Source organism: Budorcas taxicolor, chromosome 5, assembly GCF_023091745.1.
Source record: "Budorcas taxicolor isolate Tak-1 chromosome 5, Takin1.1, whole genome shotgun sequence".
Lineage (NCBI taxonomy): Eukaryota > Metazoa > Chordata > Mammalia > Artiodactyla > Bovidae > Budorcas > Budorcas taxicolor.
The window spans coordinates 126,959,478-126,974,879 of NC_068914.1; the positions used below are offsets into that span (position 1 = coordinate 126,959,478).

Genomic DNA, 15,402 nt, shown 5'->3' on the forward strand with positions numbered 1-15,402 from the left:
TAAAGGATGAAATCTGAGTCAGGTCTTCACATGTCTTCTCTTGTGCTTTGTTCCTTAGGATGTAGTGGCCTCCTTGGAGCAACAGTTCAGCCCGATGATGCAGGCTGAATTCTCAGTGTTGGTTGATGTCTTGTACAGCCCAGAACTGCTGTTTCCTGAGGGAAGCGATGCGAGAATAAGATGTGGCGCTTTCATGTCGAAGTAAGTGGGTTCAGCGAGATGCTGCAGGTGCTGCCACACCGAGCCTGCCTCTGACATCCCTGTTTTCTGACACTGCTGGTGCCTCATGACAGTCCACAGAGCATGTGAAGCGTCTAAAATCCCTGCAAATGTACTTCCAAAATCATTCGTGTGATTCAGTGGAAATTTTGTTTTGGTGATTTTCAGGTTATCATATTTATTAACATTGACTGAAAATGAAATGTATCATTGGGCACAAAATATCACATAAAAGAATATCTTTGTTCTGAGTCCTTTCTATAGCTATATGGTGTGAACTTTTAAAAGATTCCAGTTTAAGGTCACTGATTTTCCTTAAGAGAAAGAGGAGGGAAAGGGAACTAGCATTTATTGAGGTCTTACTATGTGGGCTATTGTCCTGTGTATGCTTACCCATGTTATATAATCTGTACAAATACACTGAGAGATTGGGCCTCATTTTAGAGATGAGAAAACTGAGGCCCAGGTGTGCTTCGGTAACCAGCTGTTAAGTCTCGACCCGGCACTCAGCCACGCTGCTTTGATGATGCTCATCTAAAGCGCTTTCATTTATGTATTTCTCTTAGCATTTTTGTGGTATTGTCAGGTCTGTTGCAGTGGGTGTGTTATCCTAGAATATTTTCATTTTAATGATAAAGGAGCAGTTCTCAAGGAAATGTAAGCAGTTGTGAGAGAAAGTTTTAGGCAGCTCCAGAAAGATGCATCCTAATGCAGAGGACCCTTCACTGAATGATTTGTGCAAGTAATTGCATGTTGACTCAAGATGGCCAGGCAGAGGGACGTGGGCTCCTTGGGGAGAGAATCTGGATGAAGGGTCAGAAGAAGCTGCAACCCCCTTGACCGTTATTTGTCACAGCCTCTTCTGTATGGTTGAGAATATGGCTAAAACGGTCTCAAAGCCTCCTCTATTGACTGTGGCATAGTGAGGCAGAAATTGAAGGATGAGTGGACACAGGAATGTGTTTCTTTCTTTTACCAGTTAAAGCTGGGATTTGGGGAGAGAAAAAGAGGTATGGGGTGAGAAGAACTGACTGTAGGGATCATGTTGAAGAGCAGGTGGAATTTCTCCATTATGGCCAAAATCAGGAATTCTTTACTCTTGATCACTGTACCTTAAGAAGCCTGGGAAGAGTGGGCTTGTCTGGGTACTAACCAGCCTTCTAATAAGCATTTTTAAATGAAGAGGTCTAGAGAGTCTGCAAACTGCTGACTGTGGAAACCACTGGAAAAAAAAAAAGTTGAGGTGTTGTCTAGTATAAAAAGGGTCTTTGACAAATATACTTTTTCTCCCATGAATATATATCAACATATATATAACATAGGTTAAAAAGTAGGCAATAAACGTGAGATTTTTAACTCCAGGATATTCATATGATGCTATAGCTATATCCCAGAGGCTTGATGGTCTAGACAAGTGATTGGCAAATTCTGGCCCACAAGCCATTGATAATTTTTGCAACTAAAGTTTTATTGAAACACAGCCACACATATTCATTTACGTATTGTCATCAGTGGCTACTTTCATACTATTACAGCAGAACTGACTAGTGGCCTAGTCTGCATGGCCTCCAGAGCCTAAGCTATTTACTGTTTTGCCCTTGAGAGAAAGAGTTTGCTGATTCAGTGTCAAGAATTAGTGTCAATACGATAACTATACATGGCTATTAATATGAAAGTTTAAATTCATTACAACACAGATAAAATATTTAGTCCCTCAGTCGACATTTGCCACATGTTAAATACTCAGTAGCCCTAGGTAGCTACTGGCCAGCAACTAAGACAGCACAGTTATAGAACATTTCAACGATCTCAAATAAAATTCTGGTCTAGAACTTAAGGATATAGGTGTGTGAGAAGGTGATGTAAAGTAACTCAAAATGTCGAGAAAATATTGACCTGTGCTGAAGATGAAGCAAGTCTGTTGCAATATTAGGTAAATTCAAAGGAGAGAAGCAGAATGACATGATACTGAGAATGTATCACAGGTCCTACATTCGGATGGAGGAAGAGAAACTCACACGTAGTTTAGTGTTTAGAGAAAGGATTTTTATGCAGTTGTATGTGAGTGATGGTAGCATGGCTTGAGGCTCAGGGATATCTGTTTACTTTTGCATAATTCTGGGAAGAGCCAAGAGTTTTATTTGCAAGGATATCTATTATAATAAAATTGGAGTTCAACATCGTTAATTGCTGTAGGTCTTAAGTGGGCCCTCTGACTTCCTCAGATGAATTCAATTATTGGAACTTTTTGAGTCAGATGAGTCTGCTGGAGAATGTCAGGGCTAACCCCCAGGAAAGGACCAGATTACACATTAGTCACATGTAGTGAGAGAGAAGAGAATAGGTCATTGTAAGAACTGGCTTTTATGGTGGCTGCATGTAGTTCATTAATATCCACACTTACTCCTCCCTTATGAAGGAGAAGCTTAATGTTTCCCAAATTATGGGATGTGACTTATGAAGAGGAAACCACCGATTTGTAAAAAAGAATTGGGAAAGAATATAAAATATCAGCATGCATCTCATATAGTAAAGGTAACTTTTTGTGATCATTGTATAAATACACTCACATTCATGTATTTGTATGGCGAATTGTTTTGTGAAGCTTACTCTTTACTTAGATACAGAAAATTTGAAAGCCAAATGATCTAATTCAACCAAACATTATTTGATAGATGAATACTTTGTATAAATCCCAAGAAAGTATTCATTTATTCCTACCAACATTTTCAAATGGTTAGTGAATTAAATATTTTATCTAAAAAAAATTTTTATCTAAAGAAGAATTAAGGAAAATAGAAATAGCCTAAGAGAGAAAAATGTCAAAAGAAATTTAGTGTCTACCAAATGATTTTCATGAGCTTCCTTGGTAGCTCAGCTGGTAAAGAATCTGCCTATAACGCAGGAGACCCTGGTTTGATTCCTGGGTCAGGAAGATCCCCTGGAAAACAGATAGGCTACCCACGCCAATATTCTTGGGCTTCCCTGGTGGCTCAGATGGTAAAGAATTTGCCCACAATGCAGGATACCTGGGTTCGATCCCTGGGTCAGGAAGATCCCCCAGAGGAGGACATGGCAACCCACTCCAGTATTCTAGCCTGGAGAATCCTCATGGACAGAGGATCCTGGCGGGCTACAGTCCATGGGGTCGTAAAGAGTCAGACAAGATTGAGCAGCTAAGGACAGCACAGTCTATAGGAAAAAACTGAATAACTCTTTCAGAGAGGCTTTTTGTTTCTTTCCAGGAGAACTTTCTACCAATAAATGTGCCTGACCACACGGACATATAGCGCCCTGCCCAGATGTAACAAGTCTAAGAGGAAATCACTATTCCTTCCCAACATGAAATAGGTGTCATTTAAAACTATCATTAGTTCAGTTCAGTTCAGTCGCTCAGTCGTGTCCGACTCTGCGACCCCATGAATCGCAGCACGCCAGGCCTCCTTGTCCATCACCATTTTCCACCTACTAACCCAGCTCATAGATTTTAGGCATCTGTGATCTCCCTTCCTTCTGTTTTTCTACTTCCTGTATGCCATTGTTTGCCAGGTCATGGCTATTTTATTTCTGTATTGCTTCTTATGCCCTTTCCCCATCGTGTGCCCTGTTCATCTCTTACTTGTTCTCACGCTTCCATGCCCTTGTCCCCACTGCCGTCTTTTTAACAGGTAGGCAGGATCATACAGCTCCTTTAACACAGTGGTGCTCTGTTTTCTATAAATTCCAGACTCTTTAGCGTAATATTCCCAGTTCTTTCTTTTCAGACTGCACTTTTTACACTCTCCTTTTCCATGTCTTTAGCTGTCAGCTGGCAGTTAGAGTATACCTATTTCCTGGACATGACATCAGCTTTTCTGCCTCTGCTCTTTTTTCCATTCCCTTTGAAATCACTTCTCTCCACTGTTTCCTGCCAGGTGAAATCTTCATAGCTAAATGTTACATTGTTTCTGAAACCTTCTCTGGTCAGCCCTAGGCAGCTCCCCAACAAAATGTAATGGCTTCTTTGTCCAGTTTATGACTTTTGCCTTTCTCTCTGCTCTAACTTCTTATAAGACACAGCTGTATGTAACCTAGGACTCCCTTCATCAGTGGAGGGATGTCCTGTCTCCACAGAGCGGTGCTTCAGAATTTTGACTCTGAAGTCAGGTTCAGTTCAGTTCAGTTCAGTCACTCAGTCATGTCCAACTCTTTGCGAACCCATGGACTGCAACACGTCAGGCTTCCCTGTCCATCACCAGCTCCAGAGCTTGCACAAACTCATGTCCATCGAGCCAGTGATGCCATCCAACCATCTCATCCTCTGTTGTCCCCTTCTCCTCCTGTCTTCGATCTTTCCCAGCATCAGGGTCTTATCCAATGAGTCAGTTCTTTGCATGGTGGCCAAAGTATTGGTGTTTCACCTTCAGCATCAGTCCTTCCAATGAGTATTCAGGACTGATTTCCTTTAGGATGGACTGGTTTGATCTCCTTGCCATCCAAGGGACTCTCAGAAGTCTTCTCCAATACTACAGTTCAAAAGCATCAATTCTTTGGTGCTCAGCTTTCTTTATAGTCCAGCTCTCACATCCATCCGTGACTACTGGAAGTCAGATGGACCTGGTCTATTTGCAGATCCCACAACTTAACAATTGTGTAACCAGAGGAAAGTTGCTTTACCTCTTTGGGTCTCTGTTTTCTCATTAGCAAAATTAGCCTGTTAATAGAACCTAACATATGACTTTGGCTTGCTGTGAGGATAAGTGGAGAAAATGCATGGAAAGTGCTCATATTTCACTCTGACACTTGATAAGCACTGACTAGCCGCTATCTAGTGAAAGCTCACTTTTCCTCGGGGCACTGTCCCATAGGATTCCCGTTATGTCACTGAAATCAAATCATTCCATTCTATTTTACATGGTTTTGTTTTTTTCTAGGAGGACATATCTCACGGGGTTGTTTTGAGAACCAGCTTTTTAACAACATGAGTTGTATGTGCTAAGCTATAAATTCTGATTCTCAGCATCTTATTTGATTCTGAGTTCTTGGAGATGTTATATAACTGTGACCTCAAATATTTCTCTTGACAGAACTCCACTACAGAGGTCACCACTGTAAAATTAATTAGAATCTTTGCCAAAATTATAGCAAAAATAGTAAATGGATAGACTATCTTGAATTTACTTTTTTTTTTTTTGCTTCTAATCACGAAAACTGCCAATTTCTACCAAGCCCTAGCAGTGAAAAGTAGCAGTTATTATTAGTGGAAACTGGAAAGCATCCCATTAATGCTAAGGCTCCAGTGTTGTATGCTGCTATTATATAGTTAATGTGATATACTACATGGAAAATAATATAGAATGGCATAATATAATAAAGTGTACTATACTGCAGATATTCATATTTCTTTCCTAATAAACTTGTTTTAGTTCACATGATAGACTTGAAGATAATCAGCATTTCATTGGTCTTTTTAGAGTATTGTGTCCCACTAAAAGTATGTTAACTGAATAAACTTGAGAAGCCCTGGGGTATACTGACTATAAAGCAAAAGTTTTATAATACAAAGTTTATAAGCTGGAGTATAATTTTAAAATTTTGATGATATGTATCTAGTTTGCTTTATACTCTAAAATAATGGTGTGATTATTTCTTTCCTTCTGGTATATGATGCTATTGACTTAAAGAGAAATTACTATCCTATTAAGGCTTAATGTTTTGTTTTAAGGTTGATTAATCATACAAAGAAACTGATGGAAAAAGAAGAAAAATTGTGCATTAAAATTCTTCAGACTTTACGAGAAATGCTAGAGAAGAAAGACAGCTTTGTGGAAGAGGTATTTAAAATTTTTTCTTGCTGTTTGAAAATAAAATAGAATTTCTAGAATACTATAATGAATGTTACAATAGGCTATTATATGATTATTTGTATTACATATTAATAGTGTGTGTACTTAGGTGAATTAGATAATTTGAGTTTTTATGTTATTCATCTCTTAATGTTTACTTTTGATTTGAGAAGTAACTAAGATTAGAATGGCCCAAGTATTTGGTTTATTTGTTATTATTATCTTTTGTCATGAATATATAAATTTTTCTCATATAGTATCAATGGACCAAATGATCTTTCTTAAGCATTATTAAGATTTTGTACAAAGTTCTGCTGTGAATTTAAATGGTCTGTGCATTTTGGAATATGTTGATTTTTCATTGTACATTTATGTTCATGTCATTTTCTAGAATATTATACCCAGTATTATAAAATAGTACTTTTTTAAATAAATGGAACTGTAAGTTTCTATTCTTAACTATACTAAATATTGCACAGATGATTTTCAGGGAATATCAACTTATAGATAATAATTGTCAGCCTGTTATTAAAAATGACAGCTCAGATGCTCATTAAGAGATAGCTGGCAGCATGTTTAATACCCAAGGTGATACACTTAAATATAAAATATAAATCTAATGTAGGTTTTTTTTTAGCTAGCTACCTTTACTGTTTACTTTTATATTAGGTATCAAACATAATTTATAACATGCTCCTTAATAATTTTTGTTCTGTTTCTGTAAATATTAATTATCTGGTATCTTTAAAATTTGAAAGATTTTATTTTTATTTATGTATATGCTATCTAATTCCAAAAAGATTGTAGTGGTAGATTTTTTTTCTTAACATATTTTGGTAGAAAAGAATTGCAGTGGAATCTTGGATATTAATAGAAGGGGGGATAGCTTCAAAATACAGCATTTGAATCAGTTGTTTGCTTCAATTATCAAAATGACTTCTGCATTGCATTAGTTCTCATCATCCTTAAAACTATATTTGGGAAACATTAATAAAATACAGGTGGTCAATACAGTTTTAATAAATATTGCTGTACCATAGAACTCAAGAAATATGCTTATAAGTTTGACTATATGGTATGTTCTTAAAAACAGTATATAGAGTTCCTTGGGACTTTTTGTTTCTTTCTCCTTTGGTTCTTCAAACTATTGCTGTAGATTGTTTGATATTGGCTGAAATATCAGATCCTAAAGTAGAAAAAATGAGGTCATATGAATTTTTTAGAGATGAGTGAAGTTTATGATAACAGTTATTTGTGCTTAACAGAAGATATGTGATAAGCCTTTCAATTTTATATAATAGATGATTATTGAATTACTATAAAGGAAACTAGGAAAGAAATCAGGCAAAATTTTACTGTGACTAGTCAGGAGAATTTCAGCACATCTCCCAAACCACTGTAAAATAATTCATGCTACTATCTGGGTCTCCTTTACACTCCTAGGGTCATCACTGACTAGTTCAGGCTTTCCGCTTCTCTTATCTAGAAAACACCAGTGCCCAGTTCCCTGAGACCTCCTTGAAGGGAGGCAGGGCTGCTGTTTTCAGAGCTCCAAAGACACTATTCCCATCAAGTATGATGTGAACGGCACCCCCAGGACACGATCCTCAGGGAAGGGGTCAGCTGAGGCTCTTTAGGCTCATTCACTCTGGCAGCTCACACTGCCTGAGCAACTATTAAATGGTGGCCCTAGTGTCTGGGCACTGGGAATATGGAGACCAATGGCACAGCTTACTCAGGGCCACCACGGAGTGCATTTCACATGCTTCTGGGGTCCTGTCAGTGTCTGCAGAGATCACGAGAGCCTTTCAAGAAACCTGCAGGGGCTCTGCACTGCCTGGGTATTACAGGACCCCCTCTGCCCTCCCCGCCTCACCCTTCCTCATCCGTTAGCCTCTAGAAACCTGTCCTTAAGGTGCCTTCAGTGTCCCTCAGGCTTTTTTAACACTGAGCCTTCCCAATCTGGAATTGGGATTGTTAAAATACAAATAAACCTCAATACCCCCAGTGTTATCTTTGTGAAGGAGCTAATGAGGAATACTTATCAACTGTTTTTGCCAAAAGTGATACTTTCTCAATAGAATTAACAAAATACTATGTGCGTCTCTCTGTTTTTTTTTAATTAATTTATTTTTTATTGAAGGATAATTGCTTTATAGAACTTTGTTGTTTTCTGTCAAACCTCAACATGAAACAGCCATAGATACACATGTATCCCCTCCTTTTTGAAACTCCCTCCAATCTCCCTCCCCACCTCACCCCTCTAGGTTGATACAGAGCCCCTGTTTGAGTTTCCTGAGCCAGATAGCAAATTCCCGTTGGCTATCTATTTTACATATGGTAATGTAAGTTTCCATGTTACTCTTTCCATACGTCTCACCCTCTCCCCATGTCCATAAGTCTGTTCTCTATGTCTGTTTCTCCATTGTTGCTCTGTAAATTACAAAGTCTCCAGTGCCATTTTCTAGATTCTGTATATATGCGTTAGAATATGATATTTGTCTTTCTCTTTCTGACTTACTTCACTCTGTATAATAGGCTCTAGGTTCATCCACCTCATTAGAACTGACTCAGATGCTTTCCTTTTTATGGCTGAGTAATATTCTGTTATGTATATGTACCGCAACTTCTTTATCCATTCATCTGTCGATGGACATCCAGGTTGCTTCCATGGTGCCTCTCTTTTTAAGACATTGTATCTGGGTATGTAGTCCAAGCTGGTTTATAGATGATGTCACTGAGACCCAGAGGGGTAGTGTGATTTACCCAAGGTCACACAGCAGGGCCAGAACCAGAAACAGCCAAAACCAGGGCTCCTTCCTCTCTGCTTAATCTTATTTATCAGATCACAGACAACTTTTACAAATGAGGTATATCACTAGTAAGAAAGATTAGTATATTTTGTCCAACATGTTTGGGGGGGCTGGATTTTAAGTCATAAGCAGACAGAATATAGTAGAATGTAATATCCAAAATAGATAAAAGTTTAGCAACCTAGAATTAAACATTAAGGAATATGGAAATGTAGTCATTAACTTAGAAAAACCTAAAAGAGACTTACATAAATATCATTTCTTAATTTCTGTGTCTATTAAAGATGGAATAAGAAAACTGTAGCTGAAAGAATTCTAGATCTTAGTCAACATTTTAATTCTAAATGTTGTAGAGTGAGAAGCACTTCTACTAGTGGAAGGAGAAGACTTTTCTCCCTATATGAAATTTTTAGAAAGCATATTAGATCTAGAATGATTCAGATACCTCTGCTGGGAAAGAGACAGCAATGGACGATCTCTGCATGTTGTCAGTTGGCCCATGTTACATGGCTGGTGCTCCCTTTTCTGTGCCAGTGGAGGGGACCTAAAGGACCCACCAGTCTGGATGAAATGGCCTTGGGTAACAGATTCAGAAGCTGGTCAAATCCATTATTTTACAACCTACTATATATTTTCAGGAAAAATCCTGATTATCTGTTCTGGATAACAGGTGGTTGTGTTTTCGTTACTATGTTAGTTTCCTACTTGTTATTGCTGTTCAGTCAAAGTTATGTCTGACTCTGCAACCCCATGAACTGCAACATGCCAGGCTTCCCTGTCCATCACTATCTCCTGGAGTTTTCTCAAATTCATGTTCACTGAGTCAGCGATTCCATCAACCATCTCATCCTCTGTTGTCCCCTTCTCCTCTTTCCCTCAGTCTTTCCCAGTATCAGGGTCTTTTCCAGTGAGTCAGCTCTTCACATCGGATGGCTGAAGTTTTGGAGCTTCAGCATCAGTCCTTCTGATGAATATTCAGAGTTGATTTCCTTTAGCATTGGCTGGTTTGATCTTTTTGCTGTCCAAGGGACTCAAGAATCTTCTCAATCACCACAGTTCGAAAGCATCAATTCGGTGCTCAATCTTGTTTATGGTCCAACTCTCACATCCATATATGACTACTACAAAAGCCATAGTTTTGACTATACGGACTTTTGTTGGCAAGGTGATGTCTCTGCTTTTTAATATACTGTCTAGGTTTGTCATAGCTTTTTTCCAAGGAGCAAACATCTTTTAATTTCATGGCTGCAGTCTCTGTCCGCAGTGGCTTGTGGCCCAAGAAAATAAAATCTGTCACTCTTTCCACTTTTTCCCCTTCTGTTTGACATGAAGTGATAGGACCAGATGCCGTGATCTTTGTTTTTTGAATGTTGAGCTTTAAGCCAGCTTTTCACTCTCCTCTTTCATCCTCATCAAGTGGCTCATTAGTTTACAACCCACATGTTTATTATCTTATAGTTTTGGAGGTTGAAGTTTAAAATAAAAATGTCAGTTGAATTCTTTTTGGAGGCTCCAGGAAACAATTCATTTTATTTGCCTTTTTTAGCTTCTAGGGGCCTCCTGCACTCCTTGTCTCATGGCTTCTCCTTCTGTCTTCAAAGCCAGCAGCTGTAGTATCTTCAACACCCTCCCTCCCCACCTCCGGCCTTATTTCTCTCTCTTTCTCTTTCTCTCTCTCTCTCTCTCTCTCTCTCTCTCTCTCTCTCTCTCTCTCTCTCTCTCTCTCTCTCACACACACACACACACAGACATACACACAGAGAAAGACTCCATTGTTATACCCCCCACTCTTATTCTTGCCCTTCTGCCTTCCTCTTATAAGGACATTGTGATTACATTGGAACCAGCTAGATAATCTTGTATAATCTTCCCATCGCAGGATCCTTAACTTAATCACACCTGCAAAATTCCTTTACCAAGTAAGGTGACAGTCCCTGGTTTTTGTTGCTAGGGCATAGACATCTTTGGGAGGGCCATTACCCAATCTATCACAATGATCTTTTTACTGGAGAGCTTACCTATAGCTGATTAAAATGTAGGACAGTTTAAATGTGGATGAATATGACAAAAATTGCTTTGAATTTCTAGCATTTTGCTGTTTTCAAAGTACTGTAAAATATTTTGCTACCTTGCAGCAGTTCTAGGAAGCATATAGAACAGGAAGCAGTACGTCCAGGTTTGTAATGTGGAGAGACTCAGAGAACTGACTTGCATTGTCGCATAGTTTACCTAGTACCCGGCTTCCTGACAGCAGCTGGGTGTCTACTGTCTGTATATTGAAGCCCTCCCAAGAGATCCCCCAGAATTAAATCAAAACAGAAAACTCACACCAGGGTTTTTTGCATTAGCCATCTTAATGTTGCTCCACATCCCTGGTCGCTCAGTAGTAAAGAACCCGTCTGCCAATGCAGGAGACTGGAGTTCGATCCCTGGGTTGGGAAGATGCCCTGGAGAAGGAAATGGCAACCCACTCCAGTATTCTTACCTGGGAAATCCCATGGACAGAGGAGCCTGGTGGGCTCTGGTCTGTGGGGTTGCAAAAGAGTCAGAAACAATTTTACAACTAAACAACAGTAACATCATAATGTTACATTTGAGACTTCATTAATTTAAATTTAATACCGTCAAAGGAATTCTCCATTTTCATTTTTGCTTCTTTCGTCTCTGGTACTAGAAGTGTGTGTGTCTGTGTGTGTGCATAGGGGTGAAAATTTAAAAATAGAGCAGTGAAGTAAATTTGCTTCATGGTTGAAACAGATGTCCTTAAAGCAATTTTGGACTTTGAGACCATAGTTTTCTGATATTATTAGTCCTCTCTGTATGAAATATTAAGGAAAAATTCATGCAACTACATTTTTCTGGTATTTAGTTGATTTTTAAAATGTATTCAATTTATAATCCCTTTGATCATAGCTCCTAAATTAATTTTACTTAATATTTTTCCTTGCTTTATGTTCCTTTGTGCCAAAGGCTGAGAGAGAAGATGTGGGTGGTAATATCCTGAAGATTTCAAATAGAATAATACAAGTAAATGAAAATTTAATTTTCTATTAGGCAAGCCTCTGTGAAACCCACTGATCATCTGTGTACCATTTGTTACAAGTGACAATGCTTATTTTTATTGAAGGTTAAAACATGAAAAATTGTATATTAAAATTCCTGAAGGAGGGAGTTAGCTGAGTTGTATAAAAATTTTACAAAGTTTTATTTGTTTAGGCGATTCTGGTAGAAAAGCAAAAAGTTACAAAGGATATGTATAAGTACCCTGAAAGCTCAGGGTTCCTTTGCGATGGGTTCCATTTGAAAGGATCCTTTTAGGTAACAACAGCAGACATGTTTATTTGCACTTTAAAAAATATGTGTGTTGGAAAATGTGTGTAGGGAAAGAGAAGAGAAGGAATGTTTTTTAAAATGTCTTGAAGGCAGTGTGATTTCTAATATTCCCCATCCTCAGTGCCATGTTTTTCTACTCTTATTTCTGTGGAGGTGGAAGTGTTAGTCACTGAGTCATGTTTAGCTCTTTGCCACCCCGTAGACTGTGTCCCACCAGGCTCCTCTGTCTGTGGAATTGTCCAGGCAGGAATACTGGAGTGGGTAGCCATTTTCTTCTCTAGGGGATCTTCCCAACCCAGGGATCAAACCTGGGTCTCTTTCATTGCAGGCAGATTTTTTACCATCTGAGCCACCAGAGAAGCCCTTTTATTTCTGTGACTCCACCACAAAATAGAAATACCTGTTAGGATGTGTGTGCTTTTTAACAGCATAGCTTAATTTAGCACCGCACCTGAGTTTTGTGTACTTCAAGGTGTTTTAGGTCCAGGTCTGAGTAAGGTTTACCTGAGGTGGTCAGGAGATAGAGCTGTACGGGTTGGATGGAGGTGGATGGTCGGGATGCTGAGCAGGAAATAGTAAAAACTGTGTACAGAGGATTGGTTTGGCTTGAAGGACTTTTTTTTTTTTTTTGGTCAGTTTTCTTCATCTTACGCCCTTCAGTATATATTTTCATTAAGATTTATAGAGCATTAGAAATTTTTTCTCTCATAAAAGGGAGAAATATATAAATAAAAAATAGTAAAGATGTTTATAAGATCTGATCCTGAATGTCTAAAATTCGTAGCTTCTGTCCTGTAGAACCGGAAAAGATAAAGAGCCCTGATAGCCTGTGGATCTGGTGATTTACAGTCTCTTTCCTTGTAGTCAAAGAAACTGACCTATTTAGAATGCCAATCATAATTTCCTCTGTGAGTGTATTCATATCCACTTGTAAATTATACTGACAGTACAAAAAATCTACAGGACAACAAAGATGTTTAGTCAAGTTCAATGTTCTTCAAATTTTCAGGTTTGAAATGCTATATATTCTTGGAATATTTTGCAAAGGGATCTAGAAACCACTTCTACTCTGGTGTGGTTTTATATGCTTGTTTTTATAAAGTGATGATTGCTAGCATTTATTTGGGAACTCACTAAAAATCAGATACTGTTCCTGATCCTTTGTGTGTATCATCTCATTTAATCTTTAACTCTTTGTCATCCATAGTATTAAGTATTTTATCTCTCTTTAATAAATAAAAAATAGTGAACCCATGGACTATAACCCCCCAGGTTCCTCTGTCCATAGAATTCTCCAGGCAAGAACACTGGAGTGGTAGCCATTCCCTTCTCCAGGGGATCTTCCCAACCCAGGGATCGAACCCAGGTCTCCTGCCTTGCAGGCAGACTCCTTATCATCTGAGCCACTAGGGAAACCTTATTAAAAAATCAGATATTATTCCTGACCCTTTGTATGTATTATCTTATTTAATCTTTAACTCTTTGTTATCGGACTTCCCTGGTGGCTCAGTTGGTTAAAGATCTGCCTGTAATGTGGGAGACCCAGGTTTGATCCCTGGGTCAGGGAGATCCCCTGGAGAAGGGCATGGCAACTCATTCCAGTATTCTTGCCTGGAGAACTCTGTGGAGAGAGGAGCCTGGTGAGCTACAATCCATGGGGTCACAAAGAGCTGGACACGACTGAGCAACTAATACTTTCACTTACTTTGTCATTGGTAGTATTACACCTCTCTTACTGATGCGGAAACCAAAGTATATAGTGTGAGTAGGTGAAGAGAGCTTGTATTCCGCCCAAACAGTTTGGCTTCTGAGGTCTTAACAAGATGTTAGAACCAAACAGATGATACAATTTACAATCACAGCTCTTCTGTTTTCTCAGATGTTCACCTAAATAAAACGAAAAGCTTTTTAGTTTTGTTTTCGATAAAAATTTGTATGCATGTGTGCTGGAAAGCATAAAGCCTTGATTCAGTGAGCTGCTGAGGAAAGGCTTGAAGATTTTAGATTGAGCTGTTTGGGAACAATGTGATGCAAGAGCTGTGCAGATTTTTAAGATTATTTTTTACAGACCTACAGATCAATATCAGAGCTTCCCAAGTCCCACCCTGTGATCATGTCTGAGTTGCTAGTAGCCTGAGTATTATATATAAAAGTCCCAAGCAATGCTTATAAGATAACATGGTAGATAGCCTCTTGTGGAAATGTGGCATTCAACAAACAACATAGCATCTAATTGAGAGCTGTGATCTTTACGAATGCCCAGGTGGGATAAGTGATATTTACACACTGTACAATGATGACAGAGCTTCTTGGTTTGAAAGTTGGTATCTGGATTGATATGGGATAAAGATCTTTAAGAAAGGATGCTTCGAGTTATTTTTTTAAGATACCTTCTAAAGATACCTTTAACTCAAAAATTTACTGAGTTAACTAGGTTTTATTTTTTTCTTCAGCAGGAAAAAAAATTCATTGTAATTAATCTTTTGTTTCTGATTTTGAAAAGCAGCAAAAAGAATGTCAGGAAAATACCAAGGAACTTCACTCCCACATCAAATATGCAGACTTGTCAGTCCCAGCAGTAATTACATTGTTGCAAACTTATAAATTGTATCAAACTTCTCTTATTGTAAGAGTCTGCAGAATTATTCACCTTCTATGCATATGCTTATTTCACTTTTTTAGGAGGCAGATAAACAAATTATGTAGAATTGTTACATAAAGTGCAGTGTAGCTTAATAATTGCTTTGCTAAAGAAAAGTAAGTTTCAGTTTTAGCATCAGATGCATTTTGTAGAACTTTAAAAACATACATTTTAGAGGTGAGTGAAGTTTTCCCCCTATATTCTAATATTTTTTTAAAGCAGTAAATGATGTTATAAACCTTTTGTACCACCATTCCTGTTTTGTGAAGGTATGTGTATTGTGTTTTAACTAGGTAACTAAATGGTTGGAATATGAAACTATGTTGATGTCTCCTTACAGTAAGAGATCTGTTTTAGAAATATAGTTAGTATACTCTTACCCTTTGGAGTTTTTGTTTTATATTTTTATAGGGGCAGAAAGACTTTTAGCATTAAGGTGGGCACAAAGGAAGCAGTTACTTTTATAAATTTACTCGTCAGTTGCTGGGCTGGCTTGGCCACTTGTTTTAGGCCATCAAAGTGACATGTTTATCAGATTTATTCATCACTGTACCCTTATTACAAAAATTAG

At 38.2% G+C, this 15,402-nt stretch overlaps 1 protein-coding gene across 1 annotated transcript in view; it reads left to right on the forward strand.

Annotated features, from left to right (window-relative positions):
• Positions 1–15,402, forward strand: part of ITPR2 (inositol 1,4,5-trisphosphate receptor type 2) — a 592,637-nt gene that overhangs the window by 317,040 nt on the left and 260,195 nt on the right. The window contains exons 36-37 of the mRNA XM_052640930.1: positions 59–201; positions 5,924–6,032. Coding sequence (XP_052496890.1) covers positions 59–201; positions 5,924–6,032 — 252 coding nt within the window. The remainder of the gene's footprint in view (positions 1–58; positions 202–5,923; positions 6,033–15,402) is intronic.